General features: G+C 44.4%; 1 protein-coding gene across 2 annotated transcripts; it reads right to left on the bottom strand.

Moving 5' to 3' along the window:
- Nucleotides 1-1,526: 1,526 nt before the first annotated feature.
- LOC146347378 (uncharacterized) lies at nt 1,527-17,678 on the bottom strand. 2 transcript variants are annotated; one of them, XM_084848136.1, is made up of 5 exons: nt 17,567-17,678; nt 15,708-15,817; nt 5,547-5,688; nt 2,451-2,504; nt 1,625-1,870 (listed from the first exon to the last, which is right to left on the bottom strand). In XM_084848136.1, the coding sequence occupies exons 1-5, from the start codon at nt 17,651-17,653 to the stop codon at nt 1,859-1,861; spliced, it is 405 nt and encodes a 134-aa protein (XP_084704262.1). In that variant the 5' UTR covers nt 17,654-17,678; the 3' UTR covers nt 1,625-1,858. The 2 variants fall into 2 exon arrangements, with proteins under 2 accessions (XP_084704263.1, XP_084704262.1); XM_084848137.1 differs by lacking the exon at nt 2,451-2,504 and having other exon boundaries at nt 1,527-1,870.
- Nucleotides 17,679-18,697: the final 1,019 nt, after the last annotated feature.

Here is an 18,697-nt window from a genome sequence, read left to right as displayed (position 1 = left end):
TAACCTTGCTTATATTGGCCATTCTCAGTGCCATTTTGCAGAAGTGCAAATGTGCGCATATTCGCACCCATAATTTTTTTCCCAAAATGGCAGGTGCAGAGATCATTGGATGGGCCCGGGCTGAGTGCAGGCAGCTCGGTGAGTGTGTGTGGAGGCATGGGTCTGGGGGTGCATGAGCAGAGGCAGGGGCTTGGCAGGCACCCAGACAACACAGACAGGGTGGGACGCCCATCCATCCCTTCTGATATCCTCTTATCTATTGTGAGGAAAAGGTGGCATAAATCCAATATATGCCACCCTGAGGTCCTTGGAGGAATTTGCCAGATATTCTGGAAGCATTAAGTCAGGAGTCAAAGGCATTGCTAAGCAACACTTTTAGGTGCCTTGAGATGCACTCCCCACCATACCAAAAATATAGTTTCCAACAAGACTGGACTTTTAGCAATGTTAGCCAAAGAGAGGGCTGAAAGTTAATGGCAGTATTGATGGTCTCCTTTTACCCCTCTTTGTGTTTCTCTAGGAGCCCATAGGTTTTCTTATGCCTTCCCCCTTTTAGGGGAGGGGACATAGGCCCATAACTCAGTGGTAGAGCAGCTGCTTTGCATGTAGGAGGTCCCAGGTTCAACCTTTGACTTCTCTAGGTAGGGCTAGGAAAGAATCCTGCCTGAAACCCTGGAAGGCTGCTGGCAGTCAGAGTATTGTCAATACTAGGCTAGATGAACCAATGGTACAACTTAGTATAAGGCAGCTTCCTATGTTCCTTTGTCTTGGGAAACATTCCTGCTTTTCCTGAGCTCTGACTATCTTGACCTACTCTTGCTCTTTCAACAAAGGGCATTAATTCTGTCACCTGCTTTAATCCTCTATGTACCAGAAATAAATGTGTTTCTTAAATTCATTCATTTTTGTGCATGTGCATAAATTAAGTTTTTTTTTTATTTCTATGACAGCGACATTTATGAAATGTATCCTGAGCTCATCTAAGACTGGGATGGGGAATCTGCAGTTCAAGGGGTGCAGGTGCCTCTTGGCCCATTTCATGTAGCCTCAGTGCACTTTTACATGGCTCACTGGCGATTGCTTCCTCTTCTGCTTTGAATGTGTGTGCGCACACAGAGAGAGTTAGGGATGGGGTAGCACACAGAGGGAAAGAGCTGTGCAAGCCTATACTGGTACAAATTCCACCCACCATTGGATCTGGCCCTGCCCATTTGGCTCCCAATTGAAAATTACCATGGGTCAATGGATCTTCACCTCTGACCTAATAGCACAGTTTTCCCACTGTAAAGGATGACATCTATTTTATCAGCTTAATTATCCATCTATACTATTGCTTAACAGTCTTAAAAATAGTTTGGCTTAAAACACACACACACTCACAGACAGACAGAGTCAGAGAAATTGAATATATATATAAAAAAATGCCCCAATGCTTTAGCCTGTATATTGACCTTTGTGGGATTCCAGATCTAGTGAGAAATGATGATATTCAAATCTAAAGCCAAAATGTCATCCAGTATGTGGGTCAGGTCAACAGAATTTAATTTTTGAAGTTAGGCAGTTGGGGACTGAGGAGAAGGCCTTCTCAGTTGCTAGGGAAGCTCACTAACCATGATATCTTTTTGACACCACACAAAGATTTTATTTGTCAAGGTCTTTGAGCATCTCACGTGGTTGATTTTAACACTCTTGACAATAAACTGCCATTGCTGGCTATAATAGTTTGTAGTTTTTAACGTCTTTCTGCTGTTTTTGTTCTTTGCTATTTTAAGTATTGTTTTTTTAAGATGATGTCTCAAATCTGGTGTCTGATCCAGCCAGGACTCCTGCTAAACAGATTCAGAAGCACCAATATGACTCATGTCCACTTCTGTGAAAGAATTATACAGTTTATTGATGGGAAATGGATGCAGATAATAAAAGCAAAGAAAAACTTACATACAGCCCTCAACTTGACATTGAAGCTGCCCTGGTTCCCTTGAAGTAGCAGGCACTGTTCCAGTGCTGTTTTCCTGAGCAACTGGCATGTCTTCACCCTCTCAGGTGGGAACAGGTAGCAGGCCAATCTGGCCAGGATTTATAGGGCTTTTCTCACTGAGGTAAAGACTGTCACTGTACACCCACCCACCTCCCTCCCTTCATCAAGGAGGAAAAAGGGGGGATAGCTTTTTGGCAGGAAAGTTTCTCACAACAGAGTAAGAACATTCTTATCGGAAGGAAAATATGAAATGTAAAGGACAGCCTTATCTGTTCTTGTTTAGTGCAGCAAGAAGCACTGACCTTCACATAGCTGTATACAAAGAAGAAATCTACTTCTAGCATGGCCACAGTAAACCAACCAACATATAGCGTTATACACTACAAACAGCATATAGGACACTGTGCAAATTTACACCTGACTCCTCGCCATTCTTCTGAAACCAAATCCAATGCAGATGGTGTTATGTTACCTTGGAAGATGCAAACTGAAGGACAACTTCTGTAAACTGCCCAGAGTGCTTTGGCTGTGGGGCAGTATAAAATCATCATCATCTTCATCTCTTAAATATTTTAAATGCATAAAATGAATACAAATGATGACCCACTAAGATGAACATAGCAAACTTTATAAACTGCCCCATTTGGCTTCCTGACTGCCAAGACGGGGGTTATCAAGCATCTCTGGCAGGCCACATACATGACTGATTGGCCATAATGTGTGCAAGCCTGATGCAGGGCCTGAACAAGGTTTGGCATATATGGGGCAGAATCTAATATTGCTGCTTCTGTAGTTTGTGTTGCTCCAGCAGGACACTCTATTTGCTCAACAAGAATTAGTGCTTCCAACAGTAATTCTGGAAGTGCACAGAAATGCTCATTTCTGGAATAGGACAGGTCAGCAGAGCTCCCTTCTAAAAGCTCCACTGACCTGACTTGTTCTGGAAAGGAGTTTTCACTCATTTCTGATCACTGCAGGATCTACTAGCTTCCCATTACACTAGTGGTGGGTCCTGCTAGCACATGGAGAGTGTTGGATACAGCCCATACCCCACTACCACTTCTGTGTGGCACATGAAGAAAACAAAGAGCCCTGACTAGGGATGGGGGAAAATTTCATTCAGTTTGCATTTTTAATGCCATCTTACTTGATTTCACACTTTCGAACCACTACGTGAATCGAACCCCAGTTATCCTTTGAAATTCGCAATTCTCCGAATTTTACAATAGAGTTCTCCATTTTTTTTTAAAAAAAAAGTGTATAAAATTGTGTATATTAGGGAAAGGAATGCTAAAATGAGCTATATTAGGAAAATTGCTTGCAAAAACTGTGTATATTAGGCCCAAATGCATACAAAAATGCATGTATTAGGAGAAGCGTGCACAAAAATGCTGGTGAAGCTGCATGCAAACTTAAAAACAACAGCAACAATGGCAACTTTGTGAATATTAAAGGCTTTGGGGGCCCTTTTGGCCCTTTTGAGACATAACTGTGTCAAGCAAGAGCCATTGCAGCCAAATAACATGTTACCAACATGGAGCAGCAGTTATGTCAGGGTGCATATTTCTTAGTCAAAATCATGAGTTGGGGACCTGGTCCAGATTAGAACCCTAGCATGGGGGTAGGGGAAACATAAGCCTTTGCCCTCAGCTGTGGTCCCAATCCAGTTCACACACCCCTGTGCCTGCAATTTACATATGGTAGGGATGGCAGAGAATTCTGCCACGGACTCCAGTGAGGCTGGATTCTTTAGATTCTTTAGATTCACCTTCACGGCCTCCCCCCCCCCAACAGAATCCCCCCAGGATGGACTTACGTGGTGGCAGCGGCAGCTCCAGCCGCTGCCGGGCTGCTGCAGCTGCAAATGGCGGCTGTTATAGTGGCCGCCATTTGCGTCCCTACGCTAGCCCATGATAGGCTAGATATATATTTATGTAGGCTATCACGGCTAAAGCAGGGATGCAAATGACGTCCCCTACGCCATTTGCATCCCCGCTTTAGCCGTGATAGGCTACGTAAATATTTAAGTAGCCTATCACGGGCTACCATAGGGACGCAACGCCATTTGCATCCGCACCAGTCCGGCAGTGGCTGGAGGCTCCGCCGCGGATCAGCTTGGTTGGTGGCTCCGTGACAAGGCCGTGGAGTGGAGCTGGCCAGGCAGGATTCCGGGGGGAAGGACCAGATCACCTCCCCCCCATCGAGGATTCTGGGGGGAGGAACGGATCGCCTCCCCCCCCCAGTGGATGCCCCGACTGGAACCAGGTAAGGGATTCGTACATCCCTAACATAAGGAAACAATGCAAATGGGGCTGCATGCTACATATTAAAGGTAATGTGTAATCTGTAGGGATGGACGAAAGTCCCTTACCTGTCCTCGAAGCTTGCTTCACGGTGGGGGGGAGGTGCTTCGCTTCTCCCCCCGAAGTTCATGTGAGGGGGGGGAGGCGCCCCGCCTCGCCCAGCCGAAATTCAGGCCGGGCGGGAGGCGCCCCATTCCTCGCCGGCGAAATTCAGGACGGGTAGAAGCGCCCTGTCTACCCGGCCGCGAAAAACAAACAAAAAAACACCCCCGTGATAGGCTACGTAACGATTAACGTAGCCTATCACGGCTAGATTTCCAAAGTCAGCCGTGATAGGCTATGTAAATCGTCACGTAGCCTATCACAGGTGACTTTGGGGGAAAAAAAAAAAGCGCGTACGCAAATGGCGGCCCCCATAGGGAGCCGCCATTTGCGTTCCTTATTTGGTCCCTGTAGTCTACGTAAAGATTTACGTAGACTACGGCGAAAATAAGGGCAACGCAAGTAGCGTTGCCCTTATTTTCGCCGTAGTCTACGTAAATCTTTATGTAGACTACAGAGACCAAATAAGGAACGCAAATGGCGGCTCCCTATGGGGGCCGCCATTTGCGTACACGCTTTTTTTTTTTCAAAGTCACCCGTGATAGGCTACATGACGATTAACGTAGCCTATCACGGCTGACTTTGGAGATCTAGCCGTGATAGGCTACGTTAATTGTTACGTAGCCTATCACGGTTTGTTTGTTTGTTTGTTTGTTTACTGCACTTGTAATGGTGGCGGCGGCAGCCGGTCGAAAGACCGGCTGCCGCCCCCACCCCTGACGAAGACCCAACGAATTCCGGCGAATGACGAACCGACATTCGTGAAAGGTAAGTCCCATCCCAGGGGAGGCGGGGGGGGAGAATTTCACCGCTGATTTCGGGGGGCCGAATGTGTTGGCACTCGGCCCCCCGAAGTTTCGGGGAGAAATTCTCCCCCATCCCTAGTAATCTGTGGGCAGGGGTGTAAAGAAGAAACAGTGTCTTTTCTGCCTCAAGGTTGGCATCCTAGGGCCTCTCATAGTTCTTAGGACTGGCGCAAAGCTACTATTGCATTTCCAAATTAATTATAGTTTTTTTAAAAAAAAATCCTCTCTATGCATTTCAATAACTATTTAAATGTATACTTCCTTCAACATAGAATTTTAAATGTGTATGTACTGTATGTTATGCTGAAAAACATATTTAAATGTTTGTTTTGATATGTTTAAATTGCCGAGACACACCAGGTCCCTTCCACGCATCTTTTTGCCTTCATTCCCCTTCTTTGCTGCTTGGTGGTTGTAATGAGAGGAGCTTCTGCTACAACCACAGAACTGGTCTTTTAAAGGCACGACACCCTTCTTGAGACTGCAGCTTCTAAAAAAACTGAAACAAAAATAAAGCAGTGTGAATAACGATTTCCCAAGATGTGAAAGGGTGTGGGGCTCTTGTTAAGCCTTTATTCTTCTGCCTACATACATAATTTCTACAACCATTTCCACTGAGGGAATGTTGCTTACGGAGGGGTGGACATCGTTTTTGCCCCCCAGGGCCCAAGACAATATTGGGTCAGGGGCACTATGTCAGTAGTGAACATAGCTAAAACTGTGGGGGGGGGGACCTGGACTGGCATTGCATGGGCCAGAGCCAGTATCCCCCTCCTTCCCTCACTTATCTCTCCCTCACACATACATACAAACTCACAAACAGCCTTCTCCCTGCTCACTGTCATACACACACACACACACACACACACACACACACGCAGTCTCACCCCACTCACTCTCACATACATACAAACAGACATACCCTTCCCCACACACAGACATATGCACACAATCTGTCCCCCCATCTCAGCATGTGGCGATGGGGAGGTTTAAACCTCTCCTTTATGAACTCAAAGATCCCGTTGCAACCCCTCTGCCCACCAGCTCCACTGCCCAGCTGATTCGTGCTGGGATCAGCTGAGGAGCATGCCAATGTGCTGTTCGGTAGGGTGTTGGGAGCAGCTTTCTCTGGGAGGGTGATGCGTGCAAATGACTCTCTGCATGTGCCATCCCCCATCATTTTTTTAAAAAAATATTATTACATTTCTATCCCACCTTTCTTCCACCATGGATCTCAAGGTGTGGTTCCCAGGTGGTCTCCCCTCCAAGCACTGAGCAGACCAAAACCTGCTTAGGTTCAGCAAGGTGGCTGTCTCAAGTGCCTTCAGACTATGCCCTGGGACCCAGACTATGCCCTGGGGTCATAGTCATGAAGCCACCAGCCCACCAGGCAGCTGTGCTTGTGTGGGGTGGTGGTGGTAGGAGTGTGATTGACAGGGGAAGGGTGGACCATTGGAATGATCCTCCATGAATCCAATCCTCCCCAGGAAAATCATGCTCCCCCAACTTCCCAGATGAGCAGAGAGGTAGCAACATTTGGTGTCAGAGTGGAGGCTGGGCACCCATGGCACATCGCACTGAAGGCCTCCAAAGGCTGCAGGTGTCCTGAGGGTGAGGATTGCACAGATGGGGCTTAAAGTCTGAAGCCTTGTTGTTGCTTTTAAAAAAATACATTGGGGCATCCAACCACATTTAATGTGTTGTTATGTCCCTAAAAACTATTGGATTTCGAGATTGAAAAAAAACAGATCCCCAAAAAGCCAGCTCATGCATTTTAGAGTCAAAATGTCTCATATCTGAATTGAGTGGCAAAATGGGAAAATTCCATGATTTACAATTATTTGTGAATGAGCATGTGAAAATACAAAAAAAAAAAAAAAGAAAAGAAAAATTGACTCTCATTCAGCTAAGTTTATGCAGTTTAATTCCATCACTGAAATGCCAGAGAATTAAACATTTGCTTAACAATTCCATGGTTTTTTTTTTTTTTTTAAGATTACTTCTGGCTAGATCATGTCCCAAGATAATGATACCAGCACAGTGTATCTTATCTACTGCCTTCATTAGGGCTCCTTTCTCCATAGCATTGCCAACGGCTGACGATCAGGCTATGTATTAAATTTATGGAATTTTCTAAAGCAAAATAGCATTATGCTTCATTATCAGTTCTTAGTTTTATTCTTTTATTAGTTCCATCTAGTTTTATTATTTTTTCCTGATGAAATAACCTGGTGAGTTTGGGAAGTCTAATATGTTTAAGAAAAGAAAAGCCTGCTGAGCTAGTTAATCGGTTTTGTGAAAAGGGACCAGGGTGGTTTCTGAGAGATTGTTACACACCTGTCGCCTTGTCAGAGTTATGGAGAATCCATGAGACCTACCAACTGGTTACATGTCATTGGTGAGGAGAGGAACTGGGGTCTCTATTCACGAGAGTAGCCATTAGGGATTCTGAGAATGCCAAAAAGGCACGGAAGAGCGAAGCAATCAGAGTGTAACAGGTGCCATCACATTATATAGTTTGACAGGGTGACATTTGAATTGCACAATTACTTTTTGATATCTGACAGCATTGGTTTCAGGAAAGAAAAAGAGAACTGTTATGGAAAAAAGTCACCACAGAAGGACTGACTGGAATATAATCCTGGATCTGCACCAAAGGAAATTGTGTTTGCATATAATGCTGAGTCCATTTTTATTCTCTCTCTCTCTATTTTATTTTAGGGATGTATGGATTCCCCACTGTCTGCTCCAGTGAGGAATTCATGTGGGGGGGAGGCGATCCGTTCCTCCCACCCGTAATCCACACAGAGTGGTTCCACTCCACGAGGATTCTGCAGAGCCAAGGGCCGCCCTGTTCCGCCATCCGCATGCCCTGGATTCCCCCCTTTTTTTGGCTCTCTGAACTTACATAAATAATTCCATAAGTACCACTGAAAAATCCTTTCTGCATGCCCACTGTCAGTCTCTATAAGCCTCGGGTCATAGGGAAAACGCCTATTCATTTTCGTTAAAAAGGTAAAGCCCTTCGTGGGGATTCCCTAAGTAACTTCCAGTCACCTGACCTCACCTGACCTCACCAGACCTGTCCTGAGCTCACCTCACCTCACCGAACCTGACCTCACCTCCACAGACAATAAACAGAAAAGATGGAGGATTTCTGTGGACTTCAAGACTCAGCCCCAATGAAAGAAAGCCTCGGGTCACAGGGAAAATGCCTTGTAAAAAGGGTAAAGCTGGTCGCATTCTTCTTCCTCCATTTCTGATTTACTTACTTCATTTCATAATTATTTTCGTAAAATCTGCCATTCAGCGGACAAAAAAAAAGGGTCCGCGTGAGCTCCGGTCCGGGTCAACCGAGCCACTTCATTCCAAGGAGGATTCCGTGGACCGGATTTGTCAGAATTTGATCCCATTTAAAATTTGTGTGGAATTCTCTGACATCCCTATTTTATTTTAAAGACAAATGAAACATTGTTTGCTTCTTAACAGAGGCATTTTGAGGGGCAAACTGCACATTATGCGTACTGAGTGGGTTGCAGTTTCACCTTCTGGTTTTCTTTAATTTCTACAGGCACAGTGGGGAATTTTTTCAGGGAATCACAGTGTGCAGGGAGAGGAAGTTTGTCCCTTCCCTCACCAGCCATGACCACCTGAAAAATGTCCCCATCCCCATCCCCTTGCTATGAGCAATAGAAAAAAGTTCCTGTTGGAGCCAATGAGATATTTTCCCTGATTTTCATAGCCATGCAAGGAAGTCATTTGTGGAGAGGTCCTCCTCCCCGCACACTTCCCAGATGATCTCCCACCAAATCACCCCTCCCAACTGTAGAAATTAAAGACAATCAGAACATGAAGCTCCATGCTACACGGTGTGCATAACATGTAGTTTGGCCCTGACTTATCCTTGACCATATGATGGTCACTTATAGTTTGGTCATCTGTTATTAATGCATTTTATATATATTTGGAAGGGGGAACTTGAATTAGATTTGACACAAAAACAAACAAAAATCTTAAAATGGAACAAATAATTTAAAGCCATCATGTTGTGGTATCTGCTTTTAGTAAACTATTCCTCAGACCTAAGGACATCTATTTGGAAGTAGGTTCCAGTGTAATCAATGGATATTACTTTCCAGTGATGTGTTTAGCATCAAATCCTCTGGCTCACAGCTCAAATTTAAGACTTTCAGCTCCAACAGATATGTTGCATACGAGTTATCCCTACCATTGTACCAGCAAGTGTCTTAAACTATAATATGACCCTCGCAATCCCAGTATATTTACCAGGATAGGAGGAAGACATTCTGCTACAGGCAAAACCTCCAATAGCAGTTCCTTCCTTCTTTTTATGAGCCTCAGAGCAGTTCACGTGCAAGTCTCTGTAGTCTACTGGGCACTAAGGAGATCTGAACTCCCATAGCTTCCATAATACTACAGCTTTGGATACTCCAAAACCATTTGTGGAGCTTCCATAAAATAATTTGTTACATACAGGAAACAACTTATTCCACTTCCATACATGGATTTGTACTTTGGATTGAAAATCATGAAGATATCCACCATGCCAAAAAACAACATGAGGCCTAGGTCTGGTTACAAATGATGCAACCTACAGATGTGGAGTAGCTGGACTCACATGGAGGCACTTTTTATATGAAGTGGCATGCCCACGTGGTTATATACATTTGTCACAATTGCAGCGATTGATGTGGAACTTTTCTGAGCTGCTATCCTTCTGGGAATCAGGGATAACTTGCATACGTCACCACCAACATGGAGGCTCTGGTTTACACAAAACTAGTCCAGCTGAAGCCCTGGTGTGTCAGCTCTGGGGACATGTGAAATGATGGTATGGGGATTTGCTCATGTGTGACCTGTCCCCGGATCCTCAATTATTTGGAGTATTTTGTTTAAAAATCAGGGATGGCGGAGAATTTCTCCCTGAAACTTCGGGGGGCCGAGCGCCAACGTGTTCGGCCCCCCAAACAAGTTTCGGGGAGAAATCCTCCGCACCCCCCCGCCCCCGCCCCCCCCCCCGGGATGGGACTTACCTTCCCTGAATGTCCCTCCCGGCAGCGGGTCCGGCTGGCGGTTCGTCTGGTGTTCGAGCGGGGCGGGAGCGGCAGCCGGTCTTTCGACCGGCTGCCGCCCCCGCCATTGCAATGAAAGAGAAAAAAAAAACACGTCCCCTGATAGGCTACGTGACGATTCACGTAGCCTATCACGGCTAGATTTGCCAAGTCAGCCGTGATAGGCTACGTGAATCGTCACGTAGCCTATCACGGGTGACTTTAAAAAAAAAAAAAAAAGTGTGTACGGATAATGGCGGCCCCCATAGGGAGCCGCCATTCGCGTTCCTTATTTAGTTGCTGTAGTCTACGTCAATGTTTACGTAGACTACGGGGAAAATAAGGGCAACGCTATTTGCGTTGCCCTTATTTTCCCCGTAGTCTACGTAAACATTGACGTAGACTACAGCAACTAAATAAGGAACGCGAATGGCGGCTCCCTATGGGGGCCGCCATTCGCGTACGCGCTTTTTTTTTTTTTAAGTCACCCGTGATAGACTACGTGACGATTCACGTAGCCTATCATGGCTGACTTTCCAGATCTAGCCGTGATAGGCTACGTGAATCGTCACGTAGCCTATCAGGGGACTTTTTTTTTTTTTTTTGTTACTTTCGTGTTCGCGGCCGGGCGAGGCGGGAAGCCCCCTCCCCGGCCTGAATTTCGGCCGGGCGAGGCGGGAAGCCTCCCCCCCCGGCCTGAATTTCGGCCGAGCGAGGCGGGAAGCCTCCCCCCCCCCCGGCCTGAACTTCACGGGGGGAGCAGCGAAGCGCTCCCCCCCACCGCGAAAAAGCTGCGAGAAAAGGTAAGTGACTTTCGTTCACCCCTATTAAAAATTAAGTTTTGTTAGAGCTAGCTGCCAGCACAAAACTAGCATGTGTGCTGGCAGACATCAGCTAGATTTTTAAGGGAGACAATGAGCTGGTAGACTCTGGCCTTGGTGATCTTTAATAAATACCTATGACTGTTTGTCAGTTCTGTAAATTGAACAAGACTGACAAGAGATGGAATGTTTGAAGAAGTGTAGTTTGAAATGCGAATGCCCTTTGAAAATGAAGAGGAGATAGTGCTACCGTAAAGGTGTCTAACTTATACTTCCTGAGCCATGAGCAAAAAAATCTGATGGGACTGAAGGAAAGCTAATAAAGATGAAAAATATCAGTTTGGTATAATCTGTTGACAGTTTTGAGTTCTACAAGTGTTATAAAAATGTGTGGATTAAACTACTGATGTGCCAGAAATTTCAATTCTTCCATTTTCGGCATTTTGTGGCAGGATGGAGGCAAAACAGAAACTCTGGCGAAAGAGGATGAGAGAGCTGAGAATTTTGGAGAATTCTCTCAAGGGGGACAGGGCAGAGTTTCCACATACCTTTTTAAGCGTAGACAATTCTTGAAGGGTCTTCTTTCTATTTTTTGTATTTATTTATTTAAAAAAAGCCCTGCTCTTGCAGGAGCCCAGGACTCTTTTCCAGCCTGGCAGTTCTTTGTGAACTCCCAGGAGACCATGACCTCGACCTGTCCAACAGGCATTCAGGAAGAACTCCCAAGTATGTGGAGACCCTGTCCCCCTCCCCAAGGAGAAAATTATCCCCCTTCCTGCAAAAGAGGCAGAAAAAAAAGCCTCTTTTGCAGGGAGAGAAAAAGTTCCCAAAAATAGGGGGCAGGATTCGACTAAGGATGGGGGAGAATTTCTCCCCGAAACTTCGGGGGGCCGAGCGCCAACGCATTTGGTCCTCTGAAGGTTGTTCGGGGAGAAATTCTCCACCCCCCCCGGGATGGGACTTACCTTTCACGAATGTCCCCTCCCGGCGGTGGGTCCTGGCGGCGGTTCGGCAGGTCTTCGTCAGGGGTGGGGGCGGCAGCTGGTCTTTCGACCGGCTGCCGCCGCCGCCATTACAAGCAAAGTAAAAAAAAAAACAACACGCCCCTGTGATAGGCTACATAATGATTAACGTAGCCTATCATGGCTAGATTTGCAAATTCAGCCGTGATAGGCTACGTTAATCGTCACGTAGCCTATCACGGGTGACTTAAAAAAAAAAAAAAAGCATGTACGGATAATGGCGGCCCCCATAGGGAGCCACCATTCGCGTTCCTTATTTGGTCCCTGTAGTCTACGTAAAGATTTACGTAGACTACAGGGACCAAATAAGGAACGCAAATGGCGGCTCCCTATGGGGGCCGCCATTTGCGTACGCGCTTTTTTTTTTTTTTCAAAGTCACCCGTGATAGGCTACATGATGATTAACGTAGCCTATCACGGCTGACTTTGAATATCTAGCCATGATAGGCTACGCTAATCGTTACATAGCCTATCACAGGGGCATTCTTTTTTTTCTTTTGAAGTTCACGGCCGGGGAGACGGGGCGCTTTTCCCCAGCCTGAATTTCGGCTGGGCGAGGCGGGAAGCCTCCCCCCTGGCCTGAATTTCATCCGGGCGAGGAGGGAAGCCTCCCCCCCTGGCCTGAACTTCGGGGGGAGCAGCGAAGCGCCTCCCCCCCACCGCGAAGCAAGCTGCGAGACCAGGTAAGTGACTTTCGTGCACCCCTAGATTCGACACAGCACTAGTTTAAACTGGCCTGAAATGAATAGATAAATGTAAAACCAGCTCATGACCTACACAGAGAAAAGAATTGCCAAATAAATAAATAAATAATAAAAGTTATTCATGGACTCAATAGGAGGAGAAACAGCCTTTAATCTAATCCTCCTACCCACTACCTAAGATCTAGAATGAAATTTGAGTCAAACCACTTGAAAACAGTGACCACAACACTATCCCTAGTTAGGTGTTCACTTGAACACATAAGGGATAAAAGTGAGTAGGAATTGGAACATACATGCACTGCCCCCACATCTTCAAATGGACCTTTGCATATTGATTGGACCTCTTTAGACCTTTGAACATTGAGCTCAAAGGTCTGAAGATGGTTTCTAAACACATCTGTCTGAACACGTTTAGAAGCCTCCTAGTGGTCAGGGTTCCTACCATAGCAGGTTCCCAGTTGTGACATCCTCTTCAGTCATCCACATGGAATATGAGAAAGTTTGAAGAGGAGCTTGAACACAGTGACAATGGGGGTGGGGCCTGCATGAACATCCTGCCCCTACTTGCCTTTAGTCTTGCTTGTTCAGGCCAATACCAGAGCAGGGTTAAAGATGTGAGTGGACAGGTGCCCCCAAAGCCCAATACACTCACATGCACAATATGATCCTAAGCATTTATAATCATCCCACAGAATTCACTTAAGCCTGCTTCAGGCATTCTAACAGCACGTAGACCCGCAGGGAGCCTCCTTTATCCACGGAGGCTCTCTGTGTGATTTAGGATGGGCAAACAAGTGATGTTTGAGATACCAGAATTCTCTGAAAATCATTTTGCCGCTTGTCTCATGGCCAATTCCCATTCATGTTTGCAACGGCTGCTCATTCTGCATGAACAGGAACCTTGCATGTATCGAGCAATGATCGAAAGGGAAATTTCCGCAAGTTTCTCCAAATTTGCACAACTTTCCCAAAATTTGCACAATTTTCCTCCATAGACTAAAGTGGGGCTGATTCAGTCGACAGAGGAAAGCTGTGCAAATTAGGAAATTCAGTCTACAGAGGAAAGTTGTGCAAATTAAGAAATCCAGTCTACATTGGAAAGTTGCGCAAATTTCTATTTTGCACAAAGCAAACTGGGACATGGAAACGAGATGAATGTGAGCGTGTGCTTAACAATTCACAAATATTTTTGGTGGACATGAACTTGTTCTTGTGTACAGGGCTTTGAAAGGGGCATCCTTGCATGTTTTGCAAGCAAAAACAATATTTTCATACATCTCTAGTGTGACTTTAGAACTCTGATTTCCCAGGTTTCTAAATCAAAAAGAGACCATCCATAGATTCAGAAGCTCCCTGATGCAGAGTGTTTCCTCCACATGGAGGGTGATTAGCAAGGAGGCAGAAGGAACAGAGGCAGCATACTTACTCATGCCCTCTTTGTTCACATCCAGAAACCACACCCTGTTCAAATGCACAGAAAAAGCTCCCTAATATTCTTACTTAGGATAGCAGCCCCTGAATTCCTCAACAGGGCTTGTTCTATATTTTTGACATGTCCAGGTTTTGACATGTCCAGGTCCATTTCCATCAGTTTGCATGGGACAAAAGGTTAAATTGTCAGTTTTGTAATTTCCTGAGTATCACTGGAAATCTCTCTCTCTCCCCCCCTCCCCCCTTGTTATACTGGCTACCAATAATGAAGCTGAATTTAGAATATATAATATAAAAGGTAAAGGTGTCCCCAACCAGTCGTGTCCGACTCTAGGGTGTGGTGCTCATCTCCATTTCTAAGCCGAAGTGCCAGCGCTGTCCGAAGACGCTTCTGTGGTCATGTGGCCGGCATGACTGAACACCGAGGTACATGGAACGCTGTTACCTTTCTTTACTCAGAAGTTCCATATATTTTAGTTCTTTAAGAATGCTCCAACAAATGTCATTCAACTCTCCGATTGGTTACTTCTTAGTTTGTAATTTAGTTCTAAATCTTCAGCCTTTGCCTCCTCATGTCAAAGGCTTCATGCACACTTCCCCCAACCAATGCTTCAGATGTGGGCATCTCTCCAGTACTTTCTGCAGTGAGGACTGGTGCCTAAGAATCCATTTAACTGCTCTTATTTCCGTGGTTATTTACACAACTCAGGAACATGCGAAGTAATACTAATAGTAAAAAAAATAAAGGGGTGTCTCTTAGCATATGCAGAGTACACAGGGTTAATTTCAACCAGGTCTACCTAGGACTTATACATGGAATTTGTTTCTATGTTTGTCTCAGCCCTAGAGCATGTGAAGTGACAATAGTGACAGCATTGCCTCTGTGTATGTGCAGCACAGGCACTTTTCACTTGTTACGGGATGTACACACAGGGACAAAAAGTATCTCGACTTTTAATAATATCCATGCAGCAAGGCTGCATAGCTGAAAAGTGAACAGCTCCTTTTTACAATTATGTGATTGGCAAATTCTGCGGGAAGTGTCAGCAAGCTGAAGTCTTAGAGAAATGATAAAGCTAAGCCCAAAATGTAATATGTCTCTCAACATATGTCATGAGGTTCCCCTCCCCCACCTCAGCATGTGCCTGTGTATCTGTTAAAGCACAACAATTAGAAATATACAGTCAGAAACAATGAGCAGGAAGAAACAAACAGCTCTCTCCCCCTCTTTCCTAGGAAGATTACTGACCCACTTGGATGCCTGAACAGTGTGATCTGCATCATGATAGAAAAACAATCCTTATTTCAAGTGGCTGCAAAGCTGAAGGCCACTCATCATTTTAGATGGCAACTTCTAACAAAATAAAGGCCAAGACCACAGCAACTCTTTCCTCATTAACTGCAGTCAATTTCGTGAAACTTCTCATAGCTGTAAAGCCCTTATCTACAATAAGGGTTAGAGACTCACCTGACAATGGCTTCTACGAGCCATTCCACGGCTGAGAAACGCAATTCAAATTCCCACAGCAATTTAAAGATTTCCTTGCTCCCAACTTCCTTATGACAAAGACACAGCCACTGTAAATAAAAAAATGGATGTTGCACTGTCCTCTAATGAATACCCCCCCACACCAAAAAAAAAGACTTTAGACAATTAGGATTCTAGCCAGGTTCATAGATTTATGCCTTTTCAACCTGCAGGCCTCTCAAAATCAGGGAAATTGCACCTTGAAAGCAGAGATGTAATGAGAGATGTAGTGTTGTATTTTAATGTGCTGTCTTTTTGATAGGACTGTACTATATATATTGTACAATGGAACTCACCATTAACCTTAAAAATACAGGTTCTTGAATCACACTATTGGATTAGGAAGATCCATTGGCCTAGTTCACAGAAGTGTAAAAGTCACCTGATTTTCTCTAGTGAACTATTGGATTAGGAAGATCCATTGGCCTAGTTCACAGAAGTGTAAAAGTCACCTGATTTTCTCTAGTTAACTACCAGAAGGAACAATAAATAATTTATTTACGACTAGTGAAATTTCCAAAGAATGTTTTGCAGATACTTACACAAAAGCAATTCTCCATGTGCCAAATTACACAAGATCTATTCAACCTGCATTCTCAAGACGTCAATTTGAATGGGAATTGACCCCTCATCAAAACCTGTTCCTCAGAAAGTTTAACAACATCCCTGGATATTATATCTAAAACATACTTCTTCTGAATTACCTTAATAAAAATGAAAACACAGGCAGTATTTCATTGTATGGCTAAAAGAAAAAACTACTAATGAACTACATCATTATTTTTTTTTAAAAAATGAGTTTTTATTTTTGTCATAATTCTAGCAGATTTTTCTTCCTAATTCCTGCCAATCGTGAGTATACTAAAAATAAATAGAATACTGGAAGTTATTTCTAAATGAACTACTCATGCTAACACTGAGGCAGATGCATTTCTAATTAATCAGCTTTCCACCTACCCATCCCAAAAAGCACTTTAAACAAGCAAGTTAAATCACAATTAGGCCATCTGAAGACACTGACTATAAATAATTCCTCCCAATTAATCTCCCTTTAAAATGTAACACAATGTGGTGTAAGTAAAAACAGTTTGATGAGCTTACAAGGAGCAGCCATTTCTCAGTCTCTGGCATTTTAATAGACTCACTTCATTATGAATAAATCAAATGCAAAGTTTTTTCAGAGCAGGTTCCAAAAGATAGTTGTAATAAACATAGCAGTCTTGGATGTGGGCTCTGAAACACGGCAACAGACAAAGCAGCTGATATCCAAAAATACTACTTTGGCAAAGCTTACATTCTGGAAAATCTGTACTGCCAAATTTGATTAAATCCCATCCACCCTTTCCTGTTTCTAAAGAATATCTAAATAGCTGCCATTTTATGTAGACAACATACAAGTACATGGATAAAACTATACATGATGATGGATTTCTGTGTTTAGAACTTCTTTGTATTTTGTATTTTACAAAAGTAGTCAGGGGACAATTTTCAAGGAGGATTCTACATGCTACAACACCCCACTTCCCCATGGCAATTAAGCTCAGGGAAAAAAAAATTCCATTGGTGTCAATGGGAGGGTCCCCCCCCAGCTTAATTGCCATTAAGGAGGGGGATTTCCGGGGGGGGGGTGCAGTTAAATAAGGAAGGTTAACCTTCCCCTCCTCGAGTCCCCCCTCTACAGGACAATTAAGCTTTGAGGAGGAAAAAGTCACAAGTCCCACCCACATGGAGAGACAACCCCAGTAATTATAGAGCACAAAAATGGAGACAAGACAGCCATCCTTCTACCTCATCCTCACCTCTACTGCTGCTTCTCCTGTCTCTTTCCAGGCTTCCTCCATGCTGCCCAGTCCTAGCTCCACCCTTCCCTTCCCTTGGATCTCCATCTCCAGACCTCCCTCCCACTCCTAACCCCTCCTTGACACCCCTCCCATTCTTTCCTAATTTTTATCCTTGCTCACTTTCCTCTACCTCTTTCCTGTCCCACTCTCCAGCCTCGAAATGTACCTCACCCACATTTTGAACCCACCTGCTGCCACCAGGACTCTGCACCATTTTTCTTTATTCTGAATTTAATTTATGGAGGTAAGGGTGATTAATGCATTGGGTAATTAATCAAAAGGGAACTGATTTTGGAGCAGGAACTTAGTGGGAATTGGAAAATTAATTGGAGGTGACCCCCTTGGCTTGCTTTTGAATGAGCACTCTTGTATCTCCATTTTGGTGCAAAAGTTTTCATGTGTGTAAGTGTGTGTGTGTGTGTGTGCGCGCGCGTGTGTGCACACGCGCGCTCATGTACATGTGAAAGGGGGAAGGAAGGCTCATGAAATAAACCTTCTATCCACTCTAATTTCTTGTGATCTTTTTTTCACAACATTGCAAATTAATTGTAATAGAACAGGAACTATTGATTTGGGATGGGGTGCAAATTAATGGAAGAAGTTTTGGATGATTGGAATCATCCAGTTCACATCAATTCAGTTGATGTGAATTGGATGAGAAATTAATTCGTTGGCATTGCCTCCTGCGAAATTTAAATAAATAACTGTTTTGATATTTCTGCTTTTATTGTATTTTTTTGTAGCATTTTCATCGGTTGCACACCACTTCCATATCTCTTGGTGTGATGTGGTTTATCACTTCCACAATAAATAATAAATAAATCCTAGCAATTATTTCCAAATTTGCTTATATAGATGTAAATTAGCATATGCAATTATTATGCAGATTTGCATCCTATAGGCCATGACTCCAAATCTTTTAAGTGCCTAGCAATTGTCCTGGGCCGCAATTTGAAGTGGGCACTGTTCCCCTTGGGCTTGTGCCTCAGCCTTAACCTCTTTGCAATTCCCCTTCCCCCTTCCCCAAGGGGAAAAGACTTTGGGTAAGGGAAAGAAGCAGCAGCAGCAGCAGCAGCTTGGGCCCTGGGA

The sequence above is a fragment of the Heloderma suspectum genome, chromosome 4, assembly GCF_057233095.1.
Source record: "Heloderma suspectum isolate Gila_16-S chromosome 4, 16-S_ref, whole genome shotgun sequence".
NCBI classification, from domain to species: Eukaryota; Metazoa; Chordata; class Lepidosauria; order Squamata; family Helodermatidae; genus Heloderma; species Heloderma suspectum.
Note: the sequence above shows the minus strand (reverse complement) of the source record. Positions and strands in the feature narration are given on the sequence as shown.

Coding starts and splice junctions, on each gene's coding strand:
- LOC146347378 (XM_084848136.1), bottom strand. CDS start 17,653: ATGGAGATCCAAGGGAAGGGAAGGGTGGAGCTAGGACTGGGCAGCATG. Junction 15,818..17,566: donor CAGGAGAAGCAGCAGTAGAG/GTGAGGATGAGG, acceptor TTTTATTTACAG/TGGCTGTGTCTTTGTCATAA. Junction 5,689..15,707: donor CTCGTAGAAGCCATTGTCAG/GTGAGTCTCTAA, acceptor TTTTTGTTTCAG/TTTTTTTAGAAGCTGCAGTC.